At 43.3% G+C, this 11,799-nt stretch overlaps 1 protein-coding gene and 2 long non-coding RNA genes across 3 annotated transcripts; all 3 read right to left on the reverse strand.

The window, feature by feature from the left end:
- Positions 1-1,097: 1,097 nt before the first annotated feature.
- On the reverse strand, positions 1,098-1,941 carry LOC139027014 (uncharacterized). The gene is made up of 3 exons (XR_011479035.1): positions 1,911-1,941; positions 1,753-1,829; positions 1,098-1,457 (listed from the first exon to the last, which is right to left on the reverse strand). It is a non-coding gene; the product is annotated as an uncharacterized lncRNA (long non-coding RNA).
- Positions 1,942-3,461: 1,520 nt separating this feature from the next.
- Positions 3,462-4,677, reverse strand: LOC139027015 (uncharacterized). The gene is made up of 3 exons (XR_011479036.1): positions 4,443-4,677; positions 3,741-3,990; positions 3,462-3,579 (listed from the first exon to the last, which is right to left on the reverse strand). It is a non-coding gene; the product is annotated as an uncharacterized lncRNA (long non-coding RNA).
- A 174-nt stretch (positions 4,678-4,851) lies between these two features.
- Positions 4,852-8,238, reverse strand: LOC112079057 (fibrinogen alpha chain). The gene is made up of 2 exons (XM_024145114.2): positions 7,789-8,238; positions 4,852-6,101 (listed from the first exon to the last, which is right to left on the reverse strand). The coding sequence occupies exons 1-2, from the start codon at positions 7,801-7,803 to the stop codon at positions 5,745-5,747; spliced, it is 372 nt and encodes a 123-aa protein (XP_024000882.2). The 5' UTR covers positions 7,804-8,238; the 3' UTR covers positions 4,852-5,744.
- Between the last annotated feature and the right edge of the window lie 3,561 nt (positions 8,239-11,799).

Genomic DNA, 11,799 nt, shown 5'->3' on the forward strand with positions numbered 1-11,799 from the left:
GATATTTACGGACGCCGACCCAGTCGTTCGTTCCATCAGTTTGATATTTACGGACGCCGACCCAGTCGTTCGTTCCATCAGTTTGATATTTACGGACGCCGACCCAGTCCTTCGTTCCATCAGTTTGATATTTACGGATGCCGACCCAGTCCTTCGTTCTTTACGTTCTGTTGCTGGCAACGTTCTTATCCCTTGTTTGCTAGCTAGCCAGCCAGCTAGCTATGGCTAACACAGTCACAATCTCTGCAGCCAATGTAGATGTTTTCTGTTGACATCCTGTACATTTGGCAACATATATAACAATGATCTGATGATGCCTCATTTTGCCTGGTATAGCGCCATCTCATCAGGACACTTGTCGACACTGACTGTTTATTATGAGGAGAATGCAATGCATATCAAACACGAGGCTAGAAGCTAGCTAGATAGCTTGTTGCTAGCAAACCTGCCAAAATGACAATCAAATTAAAAAATATCAGTAGCTGAAATCAGCTGGTGAAACTAGAAACGAGGGAGGATGTGACAGCACAGCACCACTAAACTAGAAACACGAGGGAGGATTTGACAGCATAGCACCACTAAACTAGAAACACGAGGGAGGGATTCGACAGCAATAGCACCACTAAACTAGAAACATCGAGGGAGGATTGACAGCATAAGCACCACTAAACTAAAACATGAGGAGATTTGACAGCATAGCACCACTAAACTAGAAACATGAGGGAGATATTGACAGCATAGCACCACTAAACTAGAAACATGAAGGGAGGATGTGACAGCATATGACACTAAACTAGAAAACATGAGGGAGGATTTGACAGCATAGCACCACTAAACTAGAAACATGAGGAGGATTTGACAGCATAGCGCCACTAAACTAGAAACTGAGGGAGGATTTGACAGCACAGTGACACTAAACTAGAAACATGAGGGAGGATTGACAGCATAGCACCACTAAACTAGTAACATGAGGGAGGATGTGACAGCATAGCACCACTAAACTAGAAACATGAGGAGGATTTGACAGCTCAGTGACACTAAACTAGAAACATGAGGAGGATTTGACAGCATAGCACACTAAACTAGTAACATGAGGGAGGATTTGACAGCATAGCACACTAAACTAGAAACATGAGGGAGGATTTGACAGCATAGCGCCACTAAACTAGAAACATGAGGGAGGATTTGACAGCACAGCACCACTAAACTAGTAACATGAGGGAGGATTTGACAGATAGTGACACTAAACTAGAAACATGAGGGAGGATTTGACAGCATAGCACCACTAAACTAGAAACATGAGGAGGATTTGACAGCATAGCACCACTAAACTAGAAACATGAGGGAGGATTGACAGCATAGCACCACTAAACTAGAAACATGAGGGAGGATTTGACAGCATAGCACCACTAAACTAGAAACACGAGGGAGGATTTGACAGCATAGCACCACTAAACCTAGAAACACGACAGGGAGGATTTGACAGCATAGCACACTAAACTAGAAACATGAGGAGATTTGACAGCATAGCACCACTAAACTAGAAAACATGAGGAGGGGATTTGACAGCATAGCACCACTAAACTAGAAACACGAGGGAGGATTGACAAGCATAGCACCACTAAACTAGAAACATGAGGGAGGATTGACAGCATAGCACCACTAAACTAAAAACATGAGGGAGGATTTGACAAGCATAGTGACACTAAAACTAGAAACATGAGGGAGATTTGACAGCATATGACACTAAACTAGAAACATGAGGGAGGATTTGACAGCATAGCACCACTAAACTAGAAACATGAGGGAGGATTTGACAGCATATGACACTAAACTAGAAACACGAGGAGGATTTGACAGCATAGCACCACTAAACTAGAAACATGAGGGAGGATTGACAGCATAGTGACACTAAACTAGAAACATGAGGGAGGATGTGACAGCATAGTGACACTAAACTAGAAACATGAGGAGGATTTGACAGCATAGCACACTAAACTAGAAACATGAGGAGGATTTGACAGCATAGCACCACTAAACTAAAACATGAGGAGGATTTGACAGCATAGCACCACTAAACTAGAAACATGAGGGAGGATTGACAGCATAATGACACTAAACTAAAACATGAGGGAGATTTGACAGCATAGTGACACTAAACTAGAAACATGAGGGAGGATGTGACAGCATAGCACCACTAAACTAAAACATGAGGGAGGATTGACAGCATAGACACTAAACTAGAAACTGAGGAGGATTGACAGCATAGTGACACTAAACTAGAAACATGAGGGAGGATGTGACAGCATAGCACCACTAAACTAGAAACATGAGGAGGATTTGACAGCATAGTACACTAAACTAGAAACATGAGGAGGATTGACAGCATAGCCCACTAAACTAGAAACATGAGGGAGGATTTGACAGCATAGCACCACTAAACTAGAAACATGAGGGAGGATTTGACAGCATAGTGACACTAAACTAGAAACATAGGAGGATTTGACAGCATAGTGACACCTAACTAGAAAACATGAGGGAGGATTGACAGCATAGCACCACTAAACTAGAAACATGAGGGAGGATTTGACAGCATAGCACCACTAAACTAGAAACATGAGGAGGATTTGACAGCATAGCACCACTAAACTAGAAACATGAGGGAGGATTTGACAGCATAGCACCACTAAACTAGAAACATGAGGGAGGATTTGACAGCATAGCACCACTAAACTAGAAACAGAGGAGGATTGACAGCATAGCACACTAAACTAGAAACATGAGGGAGGATTTGACAGCATAGTGACACTAAACTAGAAACATGAGGGAGGATTGACAGCATAGCACCACTAAACTAGAAACATGAGGGAGGATTTGACAGCATAGCACCACTAAACTAGAAACATGAGGAGGATTGACAGCAACAGCACCACTAAACTAGAAACATGAGGAGGATTTGACAGCATAGTGACCACTAAACTAGAAACATGAGAGGTTGACAGCATAGCAGCCACTAAACTAGAAACATGAGGGAGGATTTGACAGCATAGCACACTAAACTAGAAACATGAGGGAGGATTTGACAGCATAGCACCACTAAACTAGAAACATGAGGGAGATTTGACAGCATAGGCACTAAACTAGAAACATGAGGAGGATTGACAGCATAAGACACTAAACTAGAAACATGAGGGAGATTGACAGCATAGCACCACAAAACTAGAAACATGAGGAGGATTTGACAGCATAGCACCACTAAACTAGAAACATGAGGGAGGATTTGACAGCATAGCACCACTAACTAGAAACATAGGGGAGACGCATAGCGCCACTAAACTAGAAACATAGGGAGGATTTGACAGCATAGCACACTAAACTAGAAACACGAGGGAGGAATTTGACAGCATAATGACACTAAACTAGAAACATGAGGGAGGATTTGACAGCATAGCACACTAAACTAGAAACATGAGGGAGGATTTGACAGCATAGCACCACTAAACTAGAAACATGAGGAGGATTTGACAGCATAGTGACACTAAACTAGAAACACGAGGGAGGATTTGACAGCATAGCCCACTAAACTAGAAACACGAGGGAGGATTTGACAGCATAGTGACACTAAACTAGAAACACGAGGAGGATTTGACAGCATAGCACCACTAAACTAGAAACATGAGGGAGGATTTGACACATACACACTAAACTAGAAACATGAGGAGGATTTGACAGCATAGGACACTAAACTAGAAACATGAGGGAGGATTTGACAGCATAATGACACTAAACTAGAAACATGAGGGAGGATTTGACAGCATAGTGACAATAAACTAGTAACATGAGGAGGATGTAACAGCATAGCACCACTAAACTAGAAACATGAGGGAGGATTTGACAGCATAGTGACACTAAACTAGAAACATGAGGAGGATTTGACAGCATAATGACACTAAACTAGAAACATGAGGGAGGATTTGACAGCATAGCACACTAAACTAGAAACATGAGGAGGATTTGACAACATAGCACCACTAAACTAGAAACATGAGGGAGATTTGACAGCATAGTGACACTAAACTAGAAACATGAGGGAGGATTGACAGCACAGCGCCACTAAACTAGAAACATGAGGGAGGATTTGACAGCACAGCCCACTAAACTAGAAACATGAGGGAGGATTTGACAGCATAGAGTCACTAAACTAGAAACATGAGGAGGATTTGACAGCATAGCACCACTAAACTAGAAACATGAGGGAGGATTTGACAGCATAGCACCACTAAACTAGAAACATGAGGGAGGATTTGACAGCATAGAGTCACTAAACTAGAAACATGAGGAGGATTTGACAGCATAGCACCACTAAACTAGAAACATGAGGAGGATTTGACAGCATAGTGACACTAAACTAGAACATGAGGAGGATGTGACAGCATAGCGACACTAAACTAGAAACACGAGGGAGGATTTGACAGCATAATGACACTAAACTAGAAACACGAGGGAGGATTTGACAGCATAGCGCCACTAAACTAGAAACATGAGGAGGATGTGACAGCATAGTGACACTAAACTAGAAACATGAGGGAGGATGTGACAGCATAGCACCACTAAACTAGAAACATGAGGGAGGATTTGACAGCATAGTGACACTAAACTAGAAACATAGGGAGGATTTGACAGCATAGCGCCACTAAACTAGAAACATGAGAGGATGTGACAGCATAGTGACACTAAACTAGAAACATGAGGGAGATGTACAGCCACAGCACCACTAAACTAGAAACATGAGGAGGATTTGACAGCATAGTGACACTAACTAGAAAAGGAGGAGGATTTGACACATATGACACTAAACTAGAAACATGAGGGAGGATTTGACAGCATAGCACCAGAGGGGCCTTCAGGAATTCCTGTTCGTCACCACGATGTCATCAGAGGCTCCAGAATAATAAAATGCTAGCTAGCTAGGCTACATTTTGTTCCTCGTTGGACCTGCGTTTACAATGTTTCCAACTTCAGTTTGTGTGGTTGTTGGTTTATCTTTCTGTAACTTTGTAGAATGTACGGTCTGCAAGTGCAGGGCCATATTGCGTCATGATCGCAAGATGTCCCGATATCTTTTCCAACTGTCCCGTTATCTGGTATAATGTACATTCTAGAATGCCTTTCTAGCCAATAAGAAAGGAGTATTCAACAATGCAGAGGTATATAATAATATACATATAGACCTGGCCGCAGGAAGATGTTTAGTGCTGGTGGGGATCTCTTCGTCAAGGGAGTGCTGACACAATATTTTCACTAATGCCTATTTTTATCTTCTCTGTCAAGAGTAATATTTGTTTTATTTAACAGGGCAAGTCAGTTAAGAACAAATTCTTATTTACAATGACAGCCTACCCCGGGCCACTTGTCCCTATGGGTATCCCAATCACAGCCGGATGTGACGCAGCCTGAATTCGAACCAGGGTGTCTGCAGCGATGCCTCTTGTACTGAGATGCAGTGTCTTAGCCCCCTGCGCCACTCAGGAGTCAGTAGTATAACCTCAGTGAGGCACCCTCAACGCCCCTACTTCCCATGGCTATGACTGTATATAATGATAGTTTATGTTAATAAAACAGCAGTCCTTTATTATAAGTTAAAAGGTTCAAATACAACCGAATATGTTTATAATAACATATGCATCAGACCCGAACCAAGATATCACAGAGAGGCATCTCTATCTAAGATGATAATTTACATTCTAGAACACCTGCTTCTCCTCCCTCCTCTCCCGTTCAGAACCCAGGCATTCCGTTTCTTCTAGAACCTCTTCTAGAACCACATGGTTCTGTTCTAGATCCTCAAARTGAGTCAGGAGTTCCTTCTGCACCATGGGGATGGTTTTATAGGCGGGGGACGGTGGGGGACCGACATCCACTGGCTGTAGTTTGATCTTAGCGATGTCCTTATTGAGAGGAGAGCTCGTCTGATGCTTGGCAGTGTTACTGAACAGGGTCATCTGATCGTCTAGCGATCTGTAGCCGTCGTGGTCGATACGGAAAGCAACGGGCCTGTTGCATGATCCCTGACAGGAGCGCAGTTTGATCTCAACGTCCACCTAGGGTACAGAGAGGAAACACAGAGTGAACAGAGGTTCCCTACATAGTGCACTACTTTAGACCAGGGCACCTATAAGAGGCCTAATCCCTATTCCCATATATAGTGCACTACTTTAGACCAGAGCCCTATGGCACCCTATTCCCTATATAGTGCACTACTTTAGACCAGGGCCCTATGGACCCTATTCCCTATATAGTGCACTACTTTAGACCAGAAGCCCTATGGAACCCTATTCCCTATATAGTGCTCTGGGGCCATATGGATAAGTGAGTGGTGTTTATCAAGCGCAATGAGTTCTGATTCAGCATCAGTTCAGCCATTTTTAAACCATAATGAATAAGATTAATGGAGAGTGGGCTGATCCTACATCAGAGACACACGATGCCCCTCGGTCAATAGTACACCGTGTAGACAACAGGGTGCTATTTCACACTCAGCCAAAGGTCAAGTCCATCTGATGTTACAGAGAAAACACAGAGATTAGAGGAGTAAACCGTTAGGATTTGACCGAAGCTCTTAGGTAAACACTAGAGGACCTTGACTGGTGGGATGAGTTTGGAGAGGATCACGTTTGTGTCCCAAACGTCTCCCTGTTCCCCTTCCAGCGCACTACTTTTGAACAGGTTCTGGTGCACTAGATAGGGAACAGGGAGACGTTTGGGACAGGACCCATGTTTTGTCATATGAGTCAAAGTTAGCTGTGGCAGAGTTTTGCCTCCCCCGCATGTCCCCCGCATGTTCTCAAAATCAGAGAGATCAATAGTCACTAACACAACAGTTGTGTGTCATACGGCATTGATATTCAACTATCCTCATCTCCTTTCCTCATCTCCTTTCCTTGTCTCCTATCCTAATCTGATATCCTCATCTCCTATCCTCATATCCTATCTTCATCTCATTTCCTCATCTCCTATCTTCATCTCTATCCTCCCTCCTTTCCTCACCTCCTTTCCTCATCTCTTTCCTTCGTGAGCACGATGGAGTTTAGGGGTGAATGTGATATGATGAAAATCTCCAGCGCATTCTGAAAGTATTCAGACCCCTTCCCTTTTTCCACTATGTTACGTCACAGCCTTGTTAATAAAATGTATTTATTACAGGCTGTGTAAGAAAGGTGTTTCCAAAGACGTGTTTCCAATGAAGTTGAAAAATTGTGAAGTTTCCCTTTCACTTTCTAAGTCTGACTCTTGACTCTCTAAGTCTGACTCTTAAACTTTCTAAGTCTGACTCTACTAAATCTCTCTCTAAGTCTGATCTCGTTGACTCTCTAAGTCTGACTCTTAACTTTCTAAGTCTGACTTTTCTAAGTCTCCTGACTCTTAACTCTCTAAGTGTCTGACTCTTAACTTTCTAAGTCTGACTTCTAAGTCTGACTCTTAACTCTCTAAGTCTGACTCTCTAAGTCTGACTCTTAACTCTCTAAGTCTGACTCTTGACTCTCTAAGTCTGACTCTTGACTCTCTAGTCTGACTCTCTAAGTCTAACTCTCGAAGTCTGACTCTTAACTCTCTAAGTCTGACTCTTAACTCTCTAAGTTCTGACTCTTAACTCTCTAAGCTGACTCTTAACTCTCTAAGTGCTAACTTTCTAAAAATCTAACTCTTAACTCTTAAAACTTGACTCTTCACTCTCTAAGTCTGACTCTCTAAGTCTGACTCTTAACTCTCTAAGTCTGACTCGTTTACCTCTTGCCGGTACATGTCCTCTAGCTGTTTCTGGACGTGGCTATGCTGCTCCTTTCAGTTTCCGAAACAACGCAGCCGACCTTTCCTTAGCGATGTCAGGTTCATGGCCAACCCCTCAGCAAACTCCACGTACCTCAGCTCAGACACTGTAGTCACTCAATCAATCAATCAATCAATCAATCAATGAAAACAGAAAGATGGAGAGAGAAAAGGGAAGAAGGACTGGGAGAAGCAGAGAGAAAAAACAGAAGGAAGGCAATTGATTGATAGATATTGTAGAAAGATCATGGCTTGGTTGGGTAAGACAGACAAACAGCATCGATTGATACAGTTGAGTCAGAAGTTTACATACACTAGGTTGGAGTCATTAAAACTGTTTTTCAACCACTCCACAAATTCTTGTTAACAAACTATAGTTTTTCAAGTCTGGTCATATTTTCCAACAATTGTTTACAGACAGATTATTTCACTTATAATTCACTGTATCACAATTCCAGTGGTCAGAAGTTTACATACACTAAGTTGACTGTGCCTTTAAACAGCTTGGAAAATTCCAGAAAATGATATCATGGCTTTAGAAGCTTTCTGATAGGCTAACTGACATAATTTAGTCAATTGGAGGTGAACCTGTGGATGTATTTTCAAGGACCTACCTTCAAACTCAGTGCCTCTTTGCTTGACATCATGGGAAATGAAAAGAAATCAGCCAAGACCTCAGAAAAATTATTGTAGACAAGTCTGGTTCATCCTTGGGAGCAATTTCCAAATGCCTGAAGTACCACGTTTCATCTGTAACAAACAATAGTACGCAAGTATAAACACCATGGGACCACGCAGCCGTCATACCCTCAGGAAGGAGACGGTTCTGTCTCCTCGAGATGAACGTACTTTGGTACGAAAAGTGCAAATCTATTCCAGAACAACAGCAAAGGACCTTGTGAAGATGCTGGAGGAAACAGGTACAAAAGTATCTATATCCACAGTTAAAACGAGTCCTAATCGACATATCCTGAAAGGCTTCTCAGCAAGGAAGAAGCCACTGCTCCAAAACCACCATAAAAAAGTTTGCAACTGCACATGGGACAAATATCGTACTTTTTGGAGAAATGTCCTCTGGTCTGATGAAAACAAAAATAGAAACTGTTTGGCCATAATGACCATCGTTATGTTTGGAGGAAAAAGGGGGGGGCTTGCAAAGCCGAAGAACACCATCCCAACCATGAAGCACGGGGTGGCAGCATCATGTTGTGGGGGTGCTTTGCTGCAGGAGGGACTGGTGCACTTCACAAAATAGATGGCACATGCATGAGGGACAATTATGTGGATATATTGAAGCAACATCTCAAGACATCAGTCAGGAAGTTGGAAGGCGTCGCAAATGGTCTTCCAAACGGAACAATGACCCCAAGCATACTTCCAAAGTTGTGCAAAATGGCTTAAGGACAACAAAGTCAAGGTATTGGAGTGGCCATCACAAAAGCCCTGACCTCAATCATAGAAAGAATATGGGCAGAACTGAAAAACATGTGCGAGCAAGGAGCCTACAAACCTGATTCAGTTACAACAGCTCTGTCAGGAGGAATGGGCCAAAATTCACCCAACTTATTGTGGAAGCTTATTGGAAGGACCTGAAACGTTTGACCCAAGTTAAACAATGTAAAGGCAATGTACAAATACTAATTGAGTGTATGTAACTTCTGACCATGGGAACTTGATGAAGACCTGAAAATAAATATTCTTCTCTACTATTATTCTGACATTTACATTCTTAAAAAAAGTGGTGAATCCTAACTGACCTAAAACAAGGGATTTTTCTAGGATTAAATGTCAAGAATTTGTGAAACTGAGTTTTAATGTATTTGGCTAAAGTGTATGTAAACTTCCGGGACTTAACTGTAGAATAGATAATGTAGAAGATCGATGGCTCGGTTGGTAGATCAGCGCGCGAGAGCAGCAAGCAGGACGCCGCACAGGGGCACAGAGCAGAGCAGGACAGAAGACAGACAGACAGCAGCAGACCGAAGACAGACAGACGACAGGACAGACAGGACAGACAGACAGACAGAACAGACAGACAGACAGACAGACAGACATTGATCATTTTTGTTATCGATTGAGGTGTTGTCACTACTGTGTGTTCTTTGACGATGCCTTGCGGTTGCTATTGATAGATGTGTGGTGGTGGTCAACATGATGACTGTAGCCGCCGTCCTCGTACCTGGTAGGAATGATTTCCAATAGACTTGCAAACTCTCCTTCCAGACTCATATCAAACATCTCCAATCCAAAATCAAATCAAAAGAATCGGCTTTCTATTCCGCAACAAAGCCTCCTTCACTCACGCCGCCAAACTTACCCTAGTAAAACGACTACCTTACCGATCCTCGACTTCGGGCGATGTCATCTACAAATAGCTTCCAACACTCTACTCAGCAAACTGATGCCCAGTTTATCACAGTGCCCATTTCGTTTTGTTACTAAAGCACTTTATACGACCCACCACTGCTGACCTGTATTCCCCTAGTCGGCTGGCCCTCGCTTACATGTTTCGGCGTCAGAACCCACTGCTCCAGGTCATCACAAGGGCTATGCTAGGTAAAAGTGCCGACCTTATTCTCAGTTCACTGGTCACGATTGGCTACACCCACCGCAGCACGCGCTCCAGCAGGTGTATCTCACTGATCATCCCTCAAAAGCTAAAACCTCATTTGGACGCCCTTTTCCTTCCAGATTCTCTGCTGCCTGCGACTGGAACGAATTGCAAAAAATCTCTGAAGTTGGAGACTTGTTAATCTCCCTTCAACAACTTTAAAACAATCTGCTATCCGAAGCCACCGATCGCTGCAGCTGTACATTAGTCCATCTGTAAACTACCCACCCAATTTACCTAACCTCACCCCCATACTGCTTTTATTTATTTACTTTCTTGCCTCTTTTGCACACCAGTATTCTCTTCTTGCACTGATTCATCTGATGATTTATCACTCCAGTGTGAATCTGCTAATTGTAATTATTCGGATTTTATGCCTACCTTCATGCTTTTGCACACATTGTATATAGATTCTCTTTGTTTTCTCCATGTTACTGATTGGTTTATTGTTTACTCCATGTGTAACTCTGTGTGTCTGTTCACACTGCTACTGCTTATCTTGGCCAGGTCGCAGTTAGCAAAGGAGAACTTGTTCTCAACTAGCCTACCTGGTTAAATAAGGTGAAATAAAAATAAATAAAAGATTCTCGGCTTTACTTTCACAGGCATGTAATATGTTTAACTAGTTTAATCTCAGTTAACCAGACCTAAGTCTCACGTAATTTTGTCAAGCTGCCTCAATGAAAACTTCTGGGACCCTACGTGTTGAGAGAAGAGAGGAGAAGATGAGGAGATCCTAGAGGAGGAGATCCTAGAATGATCTCTCTCTGNGTGTGTGTGTGTGTGTGTGGTGTGGTGAGTGTGTGTGTTTGTTGTGTGTGTGTGCTGTGTGTTGTTGTGTAGTGTGTGTGTGTGTGTGTGGTGTGTGTGTGTGTGTGTGTGTGTGTGTGTGTGTGTGTGCTGGAGGTTGAGGACTGTGGAGAGTAGCTCTATGATGCCATACTGTCACTTTTTGTCTGTCTGTGCTGTCTGTCTGTCTGTCTGTCTGTCTGTTCTGTCTGTCTGGTCTGTCTGTTCTGTCTGTCTGTCTGTCTGGCTGGCTGGCTGTCTGTCTGGCTGGCTGGCTGTCTGGCTGTCTGACTGTCTGTCTGTCTTTGGAACTGGCTGTCTGTCTGGCTGGATGCTGTCTGTCTGGCTGGTGGTTCTGGCTTGTTGGTCTCTGGCTGGCTGTTGCTGGGCTGGCTGGTCTGTCTGGCTGGCTGTTGTCTTTCTGTCTGTGCTGTCTGGTCTGTCTGTCTGACTGGCTGTCTGAACTGGGACTGTCGTCTGCGCTGTTGGTCTGGCTGGCTGTTGGCTGGCGTGTCTGACTGGGCTGTCTGTCTGGCTGTTGTCTGGCTGGCTGTCTGGCTGTCTGTCTGGCT

This window comes from Salvelinus sp. IW2-2015, unplaced genomic scaffold (assembly GCF_002910315.2).
Source record: "Salvelinus sp. IW2-2015 unplaced genomic scaffold, ASM291031v2 Un_scaffold6807, whole genome shotgun sequence".
Taxonomy (NCBI): domain Eukaryota; kingdom Metazoa; phylum Chordata; class Actinopteri; order Salmoniformes; family Salmonidae; genus Salvelinus; species Salvelinus sp. IW2-2015.